This window comes from Cervus canadensis, chromosome 25, assembly GCF_019320065.1.
Source record: "Cervus canadensis isolate Bull #8, Minnesota chromosome 25, ASM1932006v1, whole genome shotgun sequence".
In the NCBI taxonomy this organism is placed as follows: Eukaryota; Metazoa; Chordata; class Mammalia; order Artiodactyla; family Cervidae; genus Cervus; species Cervus canadensis.
Window position 1 is genome coordinate 26943460 of NC_057410.1, and position 15682 is coordinate 26959141.

At 37.4% G+C, this 15682-nt stretch overlaps 1 protein-coding gene across 1 annotated transcript; it reads left to right on the forward strand.

Annotated features, from left to right (window-relative positions):
- Positions 1–1674: 1674 nt before the first annotated feature.
- Positions 1675–13933, forward strand: HIGD1C (HIG1 hypoxia inducible domain family member 1C). Its single transcript, XM_043446206.1, has 3 exons — positions 1675–1776; positions 6842–6976; positions 13778–13933. The coding sequence occupies exons 1-3, from the start codon at positions 1683–1685 to the stop codon at positions 13840–13842; spliced, it is 294 nt and encodes a 97-aa protein (XP_043302141.1). The 5' UTR covers positions 1675–1682; the 3' UTR covers positions 13843–13933.
- The last annotated feature ends 1749 nt before the right edge of the window (positions 13934–15682 follow it).

The window sequence follows — 15682 nt, forward strand, 5'->3', positions numbered from 1 at the left end:
ATGTTAACAAAGAGGGATCTAAGGTATCATATACACAGTTTTTTGTACTATTCTGGGAACTTTTCTGTAAATCTAAAATAATTAAAAATTTCAAACTTCTAAGGTAAAAGCATGAACTCTACCTGGTCCTCTGTCCTCAGCCTGAGGCGTTCGTGGCTGCAGTCGGGAGACCTGAGTCAGAATTTCTCTGAGGCCTCAAGGTTGCACCCTCACAGAAGCAGCGAAAACAGGGTCCACCACCACCCGCAGGGAGACAGAGTAGTCTCGTGCCGCGCAGGCGCAGCTCCCTCACACCGTCTGTCTCCCGCCCCAGGGCCTTTGGATTGGCCGAGGGCGCAGTGATGTCACGTCCTTCCTGGCAGGGCGAGCATGCATCTCCCAGCTCCACGTGTAGCTCAGGTGCGAGGGCTTGGCGGTCAGATGAGCTGGGACAGGCTTGCGGCTCCTCAGCCTCAGATCTCGGCCACCGTGGGCGGCCATCTGGCAAGCGCACTGAAAGACAACAAGAGTCTTGGCCTCATAAGGCTAACCCCACTCCCACCTACAAACCCACTGTTGTAACCCTGCCCCCACTTTCCATTCAATTTCTGGAATAGGAGTTGGGTAATGGGGACTCAACCACAGAGGGAATTGGGAGCGCCCTTTTGAAGGCAGAAGGAAAGGCCTTTTCTTGAAAAGCTTAATGTTTCCTTGAATGCTATCTTCGAAAACCTAATGTTTGTGGTCCAGGTCCTGCTACTAGTAAGTTTCCAGCTGGGGCTTATGAAACCTTGGCCAATACCAGCCGGCCACTCCCCCTTACTGGGGCGAGGGCACTGGCTTTCCCATCATCAATTAGTTAGAAATTGCACCTAAACGTGTCCCGTCTTTGCAAAGCCTGTTCTGATCCACGGCTTCCTGCTAAGCGAACACCAGAAGACAGGCTGCAAGTGGTGGAGTACGCTAAAGGTATTGTGCTTCTGCCACTTACCAGATTACATTTTCTGATGAAAGCTGATTGATATCAAAGAATGAAGCCATCGTATTTCAGATTTGAGGGTTAAAAATAGAGGGTTGCACGGATAACAAACAGATACTTCCAGATCGTGTTGATTGTGATTACAGTTGCTTTTGCTAGCTTCCTCATTCATCCTGTGCAGACAAGGAAGATTATTTCCATTGACTAGGGTAGCACCTGGTACATGGTAGGAGCTTGGTAAAAATCTCAATGACTTTATAGTACCCTACACATTCTGCAGAACTGGAGTGGTCATTCTCCCAATAACTGTAAATTTGGAGTTATTTTTGCCTATGTTGGCTTTGCCATCATTCTTTAAAACTGTATTTTGTAAAAGAAACTCTGCTCTTACTCTCTGTGGAAGTTCTGAGATTCCCAATGATTACAAATGCTGAGCAGTGAAAGGGGACTGAATAACACTTATATGATCTATGTTTTTACTCTGTATTCATGGGATCTGATTATTATTTACCACTCTGTATATTTCTTTTTCCTCCACCCCTAAACAAAATGAAAGGATTCCACAATGCAGAGGGTGAAGGAAAGATAACTTTATTTCAGTTGAGCAGACAGTCATGTCAAACAAATGAAGAACACGTAATCAAGAGGATATTGGAAGAGGGAAACAGATTCTTTCTGAGCATTCATAGCAACCACATTTATCCCCTAGTTATTAGAGAGAAAAATGTCTTCAGATAACCAGTGGTCAGCAGATGAAGATGAAGGCCAGTTATCCCGACTGATCAGAAAATCTAGAGACTCCCCATTTGTCCCTGTAGGTAAGTACAAGCCTTGACTGGATACTGTAAAACTGTTTGTAATAACACAATAATACCTCAACCAGTATCTTTGAGTATTGAAATCTTTTATATAATTGAATACTTTCAGATAATTGAAGCTAACCCCTTCTATGCATGTATGAGTTAAACTTTCAGCACAGTTCCTAGTGTATGACAAATACTCAGTAAATGTTAGCTATTATTATTATGAAACATCAAATTTTTATTCTGTTTAATTCATTTTCATTCACAGTCTATTTAAAAGTACTTGTTGCCAAGTACTTCCCTTGTGGTCCAGTGGTTAAGATTCTGCATGTCCAGTGCAGGGGGCGTGGGTTCAATCCCTAGTTGGGGAACTAGGATCCTACATGCCTCTTGGCACAGCCAATAAATAAATATGAAAAGTAAAATTACAGTTTTATATTAAAAAAAAATTTTTTTAACTTCCCAACCAGTCTAAATAGAATTGATTGAATGGACTGTAACTTTTCTATAATGATTCAGAATCACTGGCAGCCAATTCAGTTTATTAGACTGAGTCTGTTAGGAACTATTGAGATATATACAGAGACTCTGTATACAGAGTTACAACTTTTTGACTTTGAGATGATGAGAAAGCAATCTGCGTTCAAGTAGAAATCATACTTTGAATGTTGTCTTTTCCTGGGCTAACGATATGTGATACAATACTCTTATGATGGTGCTGGACAGCAGCAGCTCCCAGTCAGCATCACCATCATGAAGGTAAACAACCAATACCCTTACAACCACTCTGTACCCAACATCCTGTTTTTCACTTTCAGTACAATATTCAATAAATTACATGAGATATTCAACACTGTATTATAAAATAGGCTTTGTATTCAATGACTTTGCCTAACTACAGGCTAACATAAGTACTCTGAGCACGTTTAAAGTCGGCTAGGCTGTTATGATGTTCAATAGGTGAGGTTGTATTAAATGGATTTTTGACTTACAGTATTTTCAACTTATGATGGGTTTATCAAGATGTAATCCAATCACAAGTTAAGGAAGATCTACATATCTCTTTAAGTTCTTGTGTCCAATGTTTATAAATCTTTCTCTTTCTTCCATTACTGTTGGGTACCATCAGAAACTTCTGCTTCTAATATTCTGTGTTGCCAGAAGCTAGAAACCCAAGCTCAAAAGAACTGTGAGTCAGTTCAGAGTTAAGAAGCTCTGAATGAAAGTCTGTTGTTGTTGAGGCTTGTTGTTGGCTTCCTGATGTGTTCCAGGTGCTAAGATTGATGGTTAAATAAACTCTTGATGCAAGAAGTATCAATATTATTATAATTGTATCTGGAGTCTTGGCCTCTTTATCCTTTCCCAACACATATTTAATGTGTTTACATTTTTATCAAATACTATATATATATATATATATGGAGTTTAAAAAAAAAATCTAAGCACCAGTATTTTGTTTCAAAAGCTAAGCTTTCTCTTCCTTCTCTTTTGGATACTTTAGCTGCCCTAAGCATTATTATTGTATACTTCAGCCATCCCTCTTTCCTTGTGTTTAGTCTGGAAACTATTTTTTAAAAAGTATTTAAATCATATATATACATAGGTAACTAGACTCAATATAGTGTGATTAACTATAAATGGAAAAGAATATGAATAAGAAAATATATATGTAAAACAGAATCACTTTGTTGTACAGCAGAAATTAATACAAGGTTGTAAATCAATTATACTCCAATAAAATTTAAATATATATATGTATTAATCAGACACACATAAGTTTGTGATTAATTCCACAAAAGCTTCTAAATAGGTATAAGTCATATGTTTCCATTAAATGTCACTACAAATCTAGCAACTTTATGTGTCATTATTCACGTATCAAAAAGAATCAAAATTTTACTTTAAAGTAGTATTCTGTGTTTAAAAGTTTCACTTAATTTGATTAAGGCTTGTACTAGCACAAGAAATGGAGGCAAATAATTTTATAGTGATTTATTCATCATCTTTAGCATTTTTAACTAGAAAAAAAAATTCAAGAACTCAGTGTCACTTGAACAGATCACTATAATGAACAGACTAATCACTGTGTCTGTTGTAAGTTAAATTGTTTTTCCAGAGACATTTAGGGTGATTAAAGTAGAAAGATAAAAGTGTTTCCAGCTAAACTCAATTATATACCAACTACAGAGATGCTGTATGGAAAACAGGAAAGGTTCTGACTTTAATTTCTGAAAGAAGCAAAACAAATTTCAGTAAGAACAGAGTCTTAATAAGGGAAGAGAGCCAAGTTCCTACTGGAAAGCTAAATGATAAAATTTGTATATATATTATTAGTTTGTTTTACTTGTTTTATTAAGACTATCTACTAAGTATTTTCTGCCACAGGATGGAGTATCCTCAGATAATTTATAGAACATTTTAATTTCTTATCTTGACTTCTGTCGTTATAAGTGATTTATATTGTTTAAAATCTTATGGTCACTGCTAAGGTCTAAATAATGACACTTTAAATACATTACATGTATTTAAACTCTGTGTCAATAGATTATTTGTTTTTCCTTCTTTTACTTCACATTTCATAGTAGTATATTATACTATAATATAATTATATTTACAAGTTTTTTACAGCTCTGATAGTTTTTCCTCTGTTTGGGCCATTTGGATTGTTTTGTTTTTCCTCATACATAGTGTAGCTGTAAACATCTTTGTGTCAGCTTCTTGACTTTTCTTTTGCTTACTTCCTTGGAGTATTTTCCCCAAAGCAGAATTTTCAGGGCATGAAGCATGTTCAGTTTTTTTAATTTTATTTTTAATTGGAGGGTAATTACTTTACAATATTGTGATGGTTTCTGTCATATATCAACATGAATCAGTCATAGGTATACATATGTCCTTTCCCTCTTAAACTTCTCACATGTTCAGTTTAATATCAATTATTGTATCTTTTCAGATTTCTTTCCAGAATGATTTGGCTAAATCTTTACAGAGCTTTCAGCATTGTACCTGTTTCTCAGTGTACCTGCCATCATTGTTTTACTATAATTTGTTTTTTGCGGCTTTTGTTTGTCATTTTTATTTCAATTTCATTTATTGCTGATTAGCATACAAAATATTCATATAAATGTGATTATTTACTCTGATCCTTATTTCCATTTATTAAGTGGATCTGAGAGAATTAATATATCCTCACCCACCCATAGAGACAAACACATGCCAACATAGTCAAAACTTGCTATTCTACTTTAGCATCAATTGCGTTTCCATATACTAACAACAAACACATGGAAGCCAAAATGAAAGACATGAGACCATTTACAGTCACCCTAAAGAAAATGAAATGATTAGGGTTTTCCTGGTGGCTCAGACAGTAAAGAATCTGCTGTAGTGCAGGAGACCTGGGTTCAATCCCTGAATCAGGAAGATTCCCTAGAGAAGGGAATAGCTACTCACTTCAGTACTCTTGCCTGGAGAATTCCATGAACAGGGGACAGGCAGGAGGCTACAATCCATGGTGTTGCAAAGAGTCAGACATGACTGAGCGACTAATACACTTTCAAGCTTCAGAAAACATGTAGAGAATCTGTATGGTGAAAAATACAAAATGCTAATGAAAGAAATCAAAGAAGACCTAAATGAATATAGAGACTGTTGTGTTCGTGGATTGTATGACTCAATAAAGATGTCAGTTTTCCCCAAACTCATCTATGGGTTTAGTGTAATTCCTATCAAAATACCAGCAATGAGGTTTTTTTTGTAGATATAAACAAGCTTATTCTAAAATTCATATAAAAGCAAAAGTTCTAGAATGGCTAAAACAACCTTTTTTAAAATTTTATTTATTTTTTATTGAAGGATAATTGCTTTGCTGTATGGCTCAGGAAATTCAAACAGGGGCTCTGTATTAACCTAGAGGGGTGGGATGGGGAGGGAGATGGGAGGGAGCTTCAAGAGGGGATACATGTATATCTGTGGCTGATTCATGTTGAGGTTTGACATAAAGAAACCTTTTTGGAGAAAAAGTACTAAGTGGGAGGAATCATCCTTACCTGATATTAAGGGTTACTATACAGATATAGCAGTCAAGACAATGTGGTATTGATGAAGGTAGATGCATAAATCAGTAGAAGACAGATCCCCCCCAAATAGAGCCACACTTTTACCATGCAGAAGTTTCCTTTATTCTGTCATCAAAATACAGTATTTTTGTCCTCACTTTAAGTCTACCTTATTCCTTTTTTAGATGTCATAAATATTCTGTTTTATTTTCTTCTATATTTTTTTGATAAATTTGCTTTGTTTTCATACTTAATTCTAACCCATCCAGAGTTTTTTGTAGGGTCTGGTGTGAGATGTAAATTCAAGCTAGTTCAGATAGTTATCCCCTTATTTGTTATATGGTTATTTTGATTTGTCATGGATTAACTTCTCACACTGTTTCAAATCACTTACTAGAATTTTCCCTATTCAGTTGATTCCTATTCAGTTTTCTGTTTTAGAGTCAACTGCATAGAATCTTGGTTGTCACAGCAGTATATTCAGTTCTTGACATATGTAAAAAAATATTTGTATGGCTTCTGGAATTTTTTAGAATCACAGTTCTTCCCAGAGTCACAGGCTTCTCATGCAAATATTCACACCTTTTTAACCTCTTACTAAAACTCAACATGTCATTTTCACTTAAGATATTAAAGTTTCTTTCACTTCACTAGATTTACTCCTTATTTAATATTAATAAAAACTAGAGAGGAATAAAGCCAAACACCCAAAAGCTATGAATGTTGAGATTTTGGTTGGTTCACTCACTGGTTAAACAGCTTGCCCCAAATAAAAGTCTTAACTGCCTACAAATTTGAAACCATGCCTCAGGAAAACTACTAGACAAGTTTCTATACTATACAATTCGATTTTTTCTGAAATAGTCAAAACTGCAAATACTGAATCCATTAATGAAGTATTTTTTGGTGTTTTGCCTGCTTATCTTCCACATACTGACCCCTTGGGCAGTCCTTTATTCAAATCTCTAAGTTCTTGGGAAATTTTAGCCTGCTATTTATATAATCTCTACTTTTTTAATTTACAGGGATAGCAGGCTTTGTGACTGTGGTGTCCTATGGTCTTTACAAGTTAAAATACAGAAGAGATCAGAAAATGTCCATTCATCTTATTCACATGAGAGTTGCTGCCCAAGGATTTGTTGTAGGAGCTGTGACTCTAGGTAACCTACTTAATTTGTATATGATTCAACCATCTTTGAGAGTATTTTTATTATTAATTCATTCAGATTAGAGCATATTTTTATTCATTCATTCATTCATATTCATTCATGAATATTGGATCAAGATGATTAATGGAGGAGGACTGGAAAGAAAGGCAGCAATCTTCACTTGGTTGAGGTTGCTGGCCAGTTATAGGCTTAATGTCTTGGTAGTTTAAGCACTGAAAAAAAAAAAAACTCAGTAGGCAAAGGTACAAAATTCCAGTTATAAAATACATAAGTCATGGGGATATAATGTATAGCATGGTGACTATAGTTAATAATGCGGTTGAGGTTGCTGGCCAGTTATAGGCTTAATGTCTTGGTAGTTTAAGCACTGAAAAAAAAACTCAGTAGGCAAAGGTACAAAATTCCAGTTATAAAATACATAAGTCATGGGGATATAATATATAGCATGGTGACTATAGTTAATAATGCTGTATTGCATATTTGAAGGTTGCTAAGAGAGTAGATCTTGAAAGTTCTCATCAAAAGAAAAAATTCTGTAACTATATCTGGTGATAGATGTTAACTTGGCTTATTGTGATGATCATTTCACAATACATACAAATACAGAATCATTATGTTGTACACCATAATGTTGTATGTGAAATATACTTCAATTTTAAAAAGGAAAAACCTAGTAGAGAACTAGGTTATAGTTTGTATTATCCTCTGTAGTAAAAGGAGCAGTGAATAGTTTATACCCTATGTAACTCAGCTATTCAGCTTGAGCGATAGGCAATTTTTTTTATTAGTCTGTAAATTAAGTGACATTTACACAGTCAAATCCAAAGAATGGTGTAAAATTATCTGGTTTATTCAGGTTATATCAACAGCTAAATCAGATAGTTCAGATAGAAAAGGAATCTACTTTGGGACCTAAATTATCTAAGGTTTTTTTGTCTATATTAATAAGAACAAGTCACAATGTTCTTAGCTCCCATTCATTCTGTGCAAAGTATATTCAGCCTGAGTAGGTCTAGGATTATGAGATGATGAGTGTGGGACTTGCACAGAGGGAGTTATATGGTAATTATTTTCTTACTATGAGCTGTGATATGTGATACTTGAACAAAATACAACAGGAAACATTACTACACAGTAATGTGTTCTCATTTTCATCATTCAGCAAACACTGCGCATGTGCTATGTGCAAGGCACTGTGCTGGTCTAGAGATATAAAAAGTAACTCCCTACCTCAAACAGTTTAGTCTCCTTAGGGAGAGAGACCAAGAGCAGGAGAAGACAATATAAAGTCAAATGTACTACAACAAAATAACAGGTTGCTCTGGAAGCGCAAGCATAAAGGAGGGGCATTTAGAGCTGAGAATTCAGGGGAGGCTTCTCTAAGAATGCAAACCATGTGATGAACCAAGAATGCAGAGGAAATAGCTAAGCAGAGAAGGAAGTCGGGACTCCAGGCAGAGGAAAAAGTCATAAAAGCATGGCATGTTAGTGGAATTCTACGTAGCAGTGTGGTAGGTGAGTCAATCTGTGATTGTTGAGACTGTAGAACTACTAGTAGTAGCATAAAGTAAGAGATTTGTTGTAGGTAATTGGATTTATGTAACTATAAGGCTCTTGCTTATGTATCAGGAACTGGGACCTGAAGTGGTCAGAGCAAGCAGTTATTAAGAAATGGTAGATGAAAAATGAGAAAAGCAAGGAAAATCTAGAACCTATAAGGATGACCTAGAAGACACAGGATATTCTGGAATCCTTGTGGATTTCTCACCGTTTCTAAGCCTTCAAAGTAGATGCTGGGAGTGACAGAAAAAGCTGATGCCCCTCATCCTGGAACTAAACACAGACCTGGCCAAGGAGTCAGAGAAAGTGAAAGAGGAAATTCAGCAGGAGCCATAGTAGCTACACTCCTGATTGCTGCCCCATGCCAACAAAGTGGCCCCGCAGATGGGAAAAACATGCTGCAGCAGTGCCTTGTCGGGTTAAAAGAACTTGGCTGCTGCTTTACTTCAGCCTTCTAGGTTCATGCTAAATGTCTCCTGTGCAGTTTTTCAGGGAATGAAAGTTTCGACTTAAAAAAATGCACAATGTGACAGTTGCAAATTGAGGTTTATTTGGGGCAAAATGAAGATTTCAGCCTGGGAGACAACACCTCAGATAACTCAGAAACTACTCCAAAGAGGCAGGGGTGGGGTGGAGTGGGGGTAACATCATTATGTATGTGATTTTGGTGAAGGGGGAATACATAGAGTCAAGCACATATTTTTCCAGAAGGTTTCTAGCTGGTCTTCTGCTAGTCTGCTAGTCTTTCTGGTAGTCACAAAGAATAGTCATCACCTGAAGGATTTTAGTGCTTTTCTAGATAGGAGATAAAAGAATTGGGCTCATAAAGTCAGCTCCTGAAAATATCTAACTATCTGAAGACCTGTCTTCCCAGTTTTCCCCTGAGCACAGAATGGCTCATATCTGCTTTCTACCCTAAACTCCTTTCAGGGGGTGTTGAAAATCAAGAGCTGCTGCAGCAGCACATGATTTAATACTTATCGAGGTAGATGGCAAGTGCCAATTTGTAGCTGACAAAAGGAAAGGAATTCTGGAAAACCTAGTTACATTTTAGCTAAGTTGACATAATACAAATCCATCACCTTCTACTCCTTGTCCACCTGGCATCTGTATATACATCTCTTAATACACTTACCTTCAAATAAAGACAAACGGCAAAATCAAACATGCCTTGTACAACCAAAAACATGCTAACTCTCTCCCCAGGAGGATACAAAGTCCCTTTGGGTGATGCTGATTCATTTTTGAGCTGAGTCATGTTCCCTTTTGATATCCTGTGACTTAAATACTGAGATATAAGGTTAACTACTATTAACATTTTTTATATTAGATGGTAGGTAAGTGAAAGTGGCAAACAGTAAAAAAAAAAACAAAAAACAAAAAACTGGTGAATATACACAAGTGTATTCATATAAAAATAAGGAAGAAATATTCATAACCATCACAGTCTTTGTTTCTGCTACTGGTCAGGTGAGCATGGCTCATATTATAACCATGTTTTTCCACTAGACATTTTATCCATCCTTTGCCTTCCAAAAGCACCTTGGCTATTCATAGTTATTTGACTGGGGTGTTAACCCAAACCTTCATTCTTAAATGATGTGGGTCATTAATCATCCTTCCTGTATTGGGTGTAATTTTCCACCTTCTTTAATCACAGGACATGGGAATACTAAGAAATGCCCCAGAAGGTATACATTCCAGACACCCTTCTCCCTAGCCTAACAATATAGTAGCAATTTCCCCTTGATAGATCCGATCAATGTAATGGACTGATGTGATATCCTGTGGAATAGAGATGATCAAGGTCCTACAGACTAGATTGTGGCATAGGGCTGGAAAGTTCACACAGTCCCGAGACTCAACACTGAAAGTATACCGCTGGCCCTGCCAGATGAAAGCAAACTGCTTCTGACGGTCTTTACCAAAAGGTATACAGAAAAAAGCAATCCATCAGATTAACAGCTGCAAATCAGACAGCAAAAATTAGGTTGATTTGCTATAGCACTGAAACCACACGTGTACGGTAGCTGCAATTAGACTGATCACCTGATTAAGTTTTTATAAATCCATTATCATTCTTTAAGATCTCTCTGCCTTCTGGCAAAAGAGGCAAAATGAATAGAGATGTGGTAGAAATCACCACCCTGGCATCTTTAAAGTCATTGCTGATGATACTAAGCTATACAGTCCCCCTGGGAATGCAGTATAACTTTGATAATAGATGCATATAGAATGGTTTACACTTAGCTTTCCCTACCATAAGAGCCCTTGCTCCATAGGTCAGAAGAATCACTGCTTTACCATGGAAGTATACTAAGGAAGTTCTGGTATTTCAGCTTCATTTAGTGGAGACTACGTTTTGGCCCAAGTTTCAATCTTTCTCAGACAGATATAGAGGACTGTTTCTCTATAGGAGTGTCAGTAAAATATTGGGGCTCAAGGACCCACTTTCACTGAAATCTGACCATATGTCCCCATTCCAATTTTCAGAGTCCCATTCCTTCCAAAGCAGTGCCCTAAACTTTAATATAAGAGGTGTTGTGAGGCTGGGAATTCATTTTGTGTTGTGATTAATCACTCACAAGATTAGACTCTGTGGATATTTTTCAAAAATAGCAATCTCATGGCCACAGGAATTGAGTTTCTTTTTGGAAAGTCTAAAGCTTTCAGTTCCCTCATGCAAACCTGAGCTAGGAATTAAAAGCTATAAGCTCAGGGACCTCCCTGGAGGTCCAGTGGCTAAGACTCCAAGCTCCCAATGCAGGGACTTGGGTTTGATCCCTGATCAGGGAACTGGATCCCACATGCTGTAACTGAGACCTTGTGTATCTAAATAAAAATAAATAAATTGCATCTTTTAAAAAAAAAAAAAAGTCATGAGCCCATTGTATAGTTTTCCCAAGTTTTCCAGTACACTTAGAAGTAACCAACTATATTATACTCCTTATTTCCACTAAATGGTCTATGGCAGTATATACTTGATCACCTAAAGCCTTGCTTTCTATAGGCACATGGTAGGGTATCTGCAAGGTGATAATTTTTTAATGTTTTGCTAATGTATGCCATGGACTGTCAGCATACTCTTAGCCACTGGAACGGGGGAGAAAGGCCATTAATACCTTTAAATCTAATCATATTAGAGAACCAACTCCAAATAACCCAGAACTAATTCACAGAACCAATCCTCTGGGTTATGTTATGTTATGTTAGGGTTATGCTCCTCTGGGAGCTTCTAATACCAAATTCTGTATCATTCTGTTCAATCAGATAAGCAAAACTACTAGTTGTTTAGTCACTCATGTCCAACTCTTTCATAACCTCATGGACTGTAGCCATGCTTCTCTCTCCATGGAATTTCCCAGGCAACAATACTGGAGTGGGTTGCCATTTCCTTCTAAAACTACTAGTAGTGATACCGAAAAAGGGATTTATTATAGAGATACGACCTTAAGCAATTTGGGTAGCTGGTTAAACAGTCCATGTCAGGCTGTTGGTTTTATTTCTAATCCTGGCACCTGAACAAGGCAGCAGTTGGGAAGGAAAAAGAAACTAGAATCTGCAAGGATGAACTGGAACCCACAAAGACAAGTGGAAACTTGAGTCAGAATCATGTCGACTCCGACCTAAATGGCATGAACTTTAAGAAAAGCTGGAACCCTCTATTAACCATGTCTGGCCCAGGAGCCAGAAAAGCTAATAGAGGAGATTCATAAGGAGCTGAAAGACCTGTGGGCCTGACTGCTGCCCAACAGTAGCAAAGAGAGCCAGCAGATAAACAACACACACACAAACTATAATAGCACCCGGTCCTCTGCACCAAGCCTGACAAGTGCAAAAAGTATTTGGAAAGGTATCCTTTCACTTTCAAATCTCAAGTAAAATGTCTCTCATGGCCAAGCTAACTCAGAACTATGCAGAGAAGGAGGCTTCCCTGGTAGTTCAGTTGGTAAAGAATCTGCCTGCAGTGCAGGAGACCCGGGTTCAATCCCTGGGTTGGGGAAGATCCCCTGGAGAAGGAAATGGCAAACCACTCAAATATTCTTGCCTAGAAAATCCCATGGACAGAGGATCCTGACGGGCTACAGTCCATGGGATTGCAAGAGTCGGACATGACTTAGCGACTAAACTACCACCACCACCATGCAGAGAAGGGAATCCTGGAAAACATAGTAACAGTTTAGCTAAATTGATATAAAACAGGTCCCCCTATAGATTTTCATGGTTGCTAGTTGAGGAGTAACAAGATGAAGTAAACCAGTGAAGGGTTTAAACAGGGGAGTAACATAGTCAGAATAACAGTTTAGAAAGATGCCTGCGGGGGGACTTCCCTCCACACTCCCAATTCAGGGGGCATGGATGGGTTCTATCCCTGGTGGAGAAATTAAAATCCTGCATGCCTTACTGGGCTTCCTGGGTGGTGCTAGTGGTAAAGAACCTGCCTGCCAATGTAGGAGATGTGGGTTCAATCCCTGATTCAGGAAGATCCCCTGGAGGAGGGCATGACCACCCACACCAGTATTCTTGCCTGGAGAATCCCATGGACAGAGGAGCTTAGTGCGCTACAGTCCATAAGGTCGTAAAGAGACACAGCCGAGATGATTTTGCACCCAAGCACACATGCCACACTGTGCAACCAAAGCCAAAAACAAAATGAAAAAGATTTATCAGTATATTGACTGGCTATAGTACATTTATTTTGTTTATAAATGCACCTACAGGGGCATGCTCAACTTAGTTGCTTGTATACAAGTTTTGGAGACCATCTACATATGGGACGTTGAAATGTCACATTTAATATAGTCTATATATAGGTCTCACTCTCAGAAGAGAGATCTACTTGCTTAGGAGTGAAACAATAGGTGTGAATGAGGTGAGAAAAGCATTGGGATCAGAACTCCAGGAAATACCTACATTGTGTCCTACTCTTTGTGACCCCATGGACTGTATAGCCCACCAGGCTTCTCTGTCCATGGGATTTTCCGGGCGAGAATACTGGGTTGGTTCAAGTGTGTTGCTATTTCCTACTCCAGGGATCTTCCCAACTCAGGGATCAAAGTTGAGTTTTGTTTTGTTTTTTCCCTAGAGCCACTTTTATGATCTAAACCAAAAATTAATAAGATAGAGGGTGTTTGTTTTTAATTGTAGGTTAGTTTTAGAAAAAATACAAGTGAAGAAATGCAGTGTTTGTTTCCCATGAATACTCTATTGACATACATATTTTGTTTCTAGGTGTTCTCTACTCTATGTACAAGGATTACATTAGACCTCGATTCTTCAATAGGTACAAAAAATGAAGTTACACACAAGAAAAATAAGAAGCCTTCTGAAAAGTACTTACGAAGAATGAATTTTCAATATATAGCAAATTATACTGCAGAAGTTTCAGCCAGAATTCTCATAGCCTTCAATTGTTTAAGATGTTGACTTCCAAATCAACAATCATAAATAGTCAACTCAAAAATGTATTTGTTGATGTCTTTTAGAACATTATTTCTTTTAGGACATGATTTTCTGACTTAAAATTTTTATTTTTTAGTTAGTGGCAGAAAATAATCTATATTATGCCAAATCAATCTGAAAATTAGGAGTTATATAATGGCTACAGAAAAATTTTCTCCATATTAAATGTGATGCTGTATTCATTGCTTAATTCTCTCCAGACAGGGCAAGGTAATTAAGGCTTTCATAAAGTCCTTTTTAGAATGGGCAAAAATTACATCAGAAGCAAATGAATGGACATGTTGTTATTTAAATTTGGTTCTGCCCTGAGGGCCCCAGTGGAGCTGCAAGGCTGTGCACTGCAAGGGGGGTACACAGTGAAATTTAAAAAAAAAAATTTTGGTTTACCACTCTACACCTCACTCTCATATAGAAACTTGACTTATTTACCACAAACATAAATGTCTAACATTAAATATTTGTGTATTCATCTTTATACTTCTTCAAAGTATTTCTAGGAATACAAAGGTAAATTGCTAAAATAATCCCTTTTCCCTTCAAATGGCAGTATTGTGGGAGTGGAAAGATTTAGTCCATTTGTGCTACTGCTAATCTGGCATGACGCTGCAGAAAACACAAGAAACAAAGAAGATAATAAATGTGAAGTATACCTGAGGCCTCAAGCTCCTCTATAAGCCCTAAGGTTCTAAAAACTAGTTCCATCTTGTTGAAGTCAACTGCTATGCCTCAGATTTATTCTGACTCCAGGCATGGGAAAGAAAACCAAAGGGGGGACAAAAAAAGTACCCACTGAGATAAAAACAAGAATACACGGTAAAAAAAAACAAAAAATACACTAAAATGCATATAATATGATCTGTGGTGATAATTTCCTCTTCCTTGATATTTTCTGTAGTAGAGAAATACTCTGACTGGAAGGTGAAGTCTAGCGTTTGGGGAAGGGAAAAATGCAGGAATGTTTGAAAGTCTATCTGCAGTCTAGACACTAACTCACTGTTCTGTGTATTATATACACTTTTCTCTACTGACTCAGGGTAATTATTTTTAAAGGTGCCATCTGTACCTACTATGAGGCTCTTCAAGTGCCACCAACAGGCATACATGTTTCAGTCAACACTTCAGAAAACGGGCAAGGAAAGAATCCAACTACTCTATTCCACTAGAACAAACATTCCAGCAGTTGGCTCTAATATGTTCCATGAAATCAGGAAAATTTAAGACCTCTGGCATAGAAATGTCATCCTTCATGTTGATTACACTATGAAAAGATACTTCTAATAAGGCTACCAGAAAGACCTCCCTCTCCCAAAACACACTCAGCATTAAAAACAGATGAAGTATTTACTCAGAAATGGGCTCTTCTAACAAACTGATTCATCTAGAATTGCTGTCACTGTATAAAGAAACCAAAACACTGGAACTCATTTTTTGAGTTTCTTTTTCAAGTAAAAGCTGATAAACGGTGTTAACTCAGTTTTACTTTTAAGATCAGAAGGTCTATAACCTGTTTGGCTAGGCTGTTCCTCTTATGAGAAGTTTCAAGGGCCACAAAGTAGAAATGAGGGCATTTTAAAGAATCATCTTGGTAAAAAAAATCCCTGCCACTTAGAGGATCAAATTATAAATGAACAAAGGCAATGTCTGGAAGGTGCTAAGTTTTAAAATAAGGCAGTA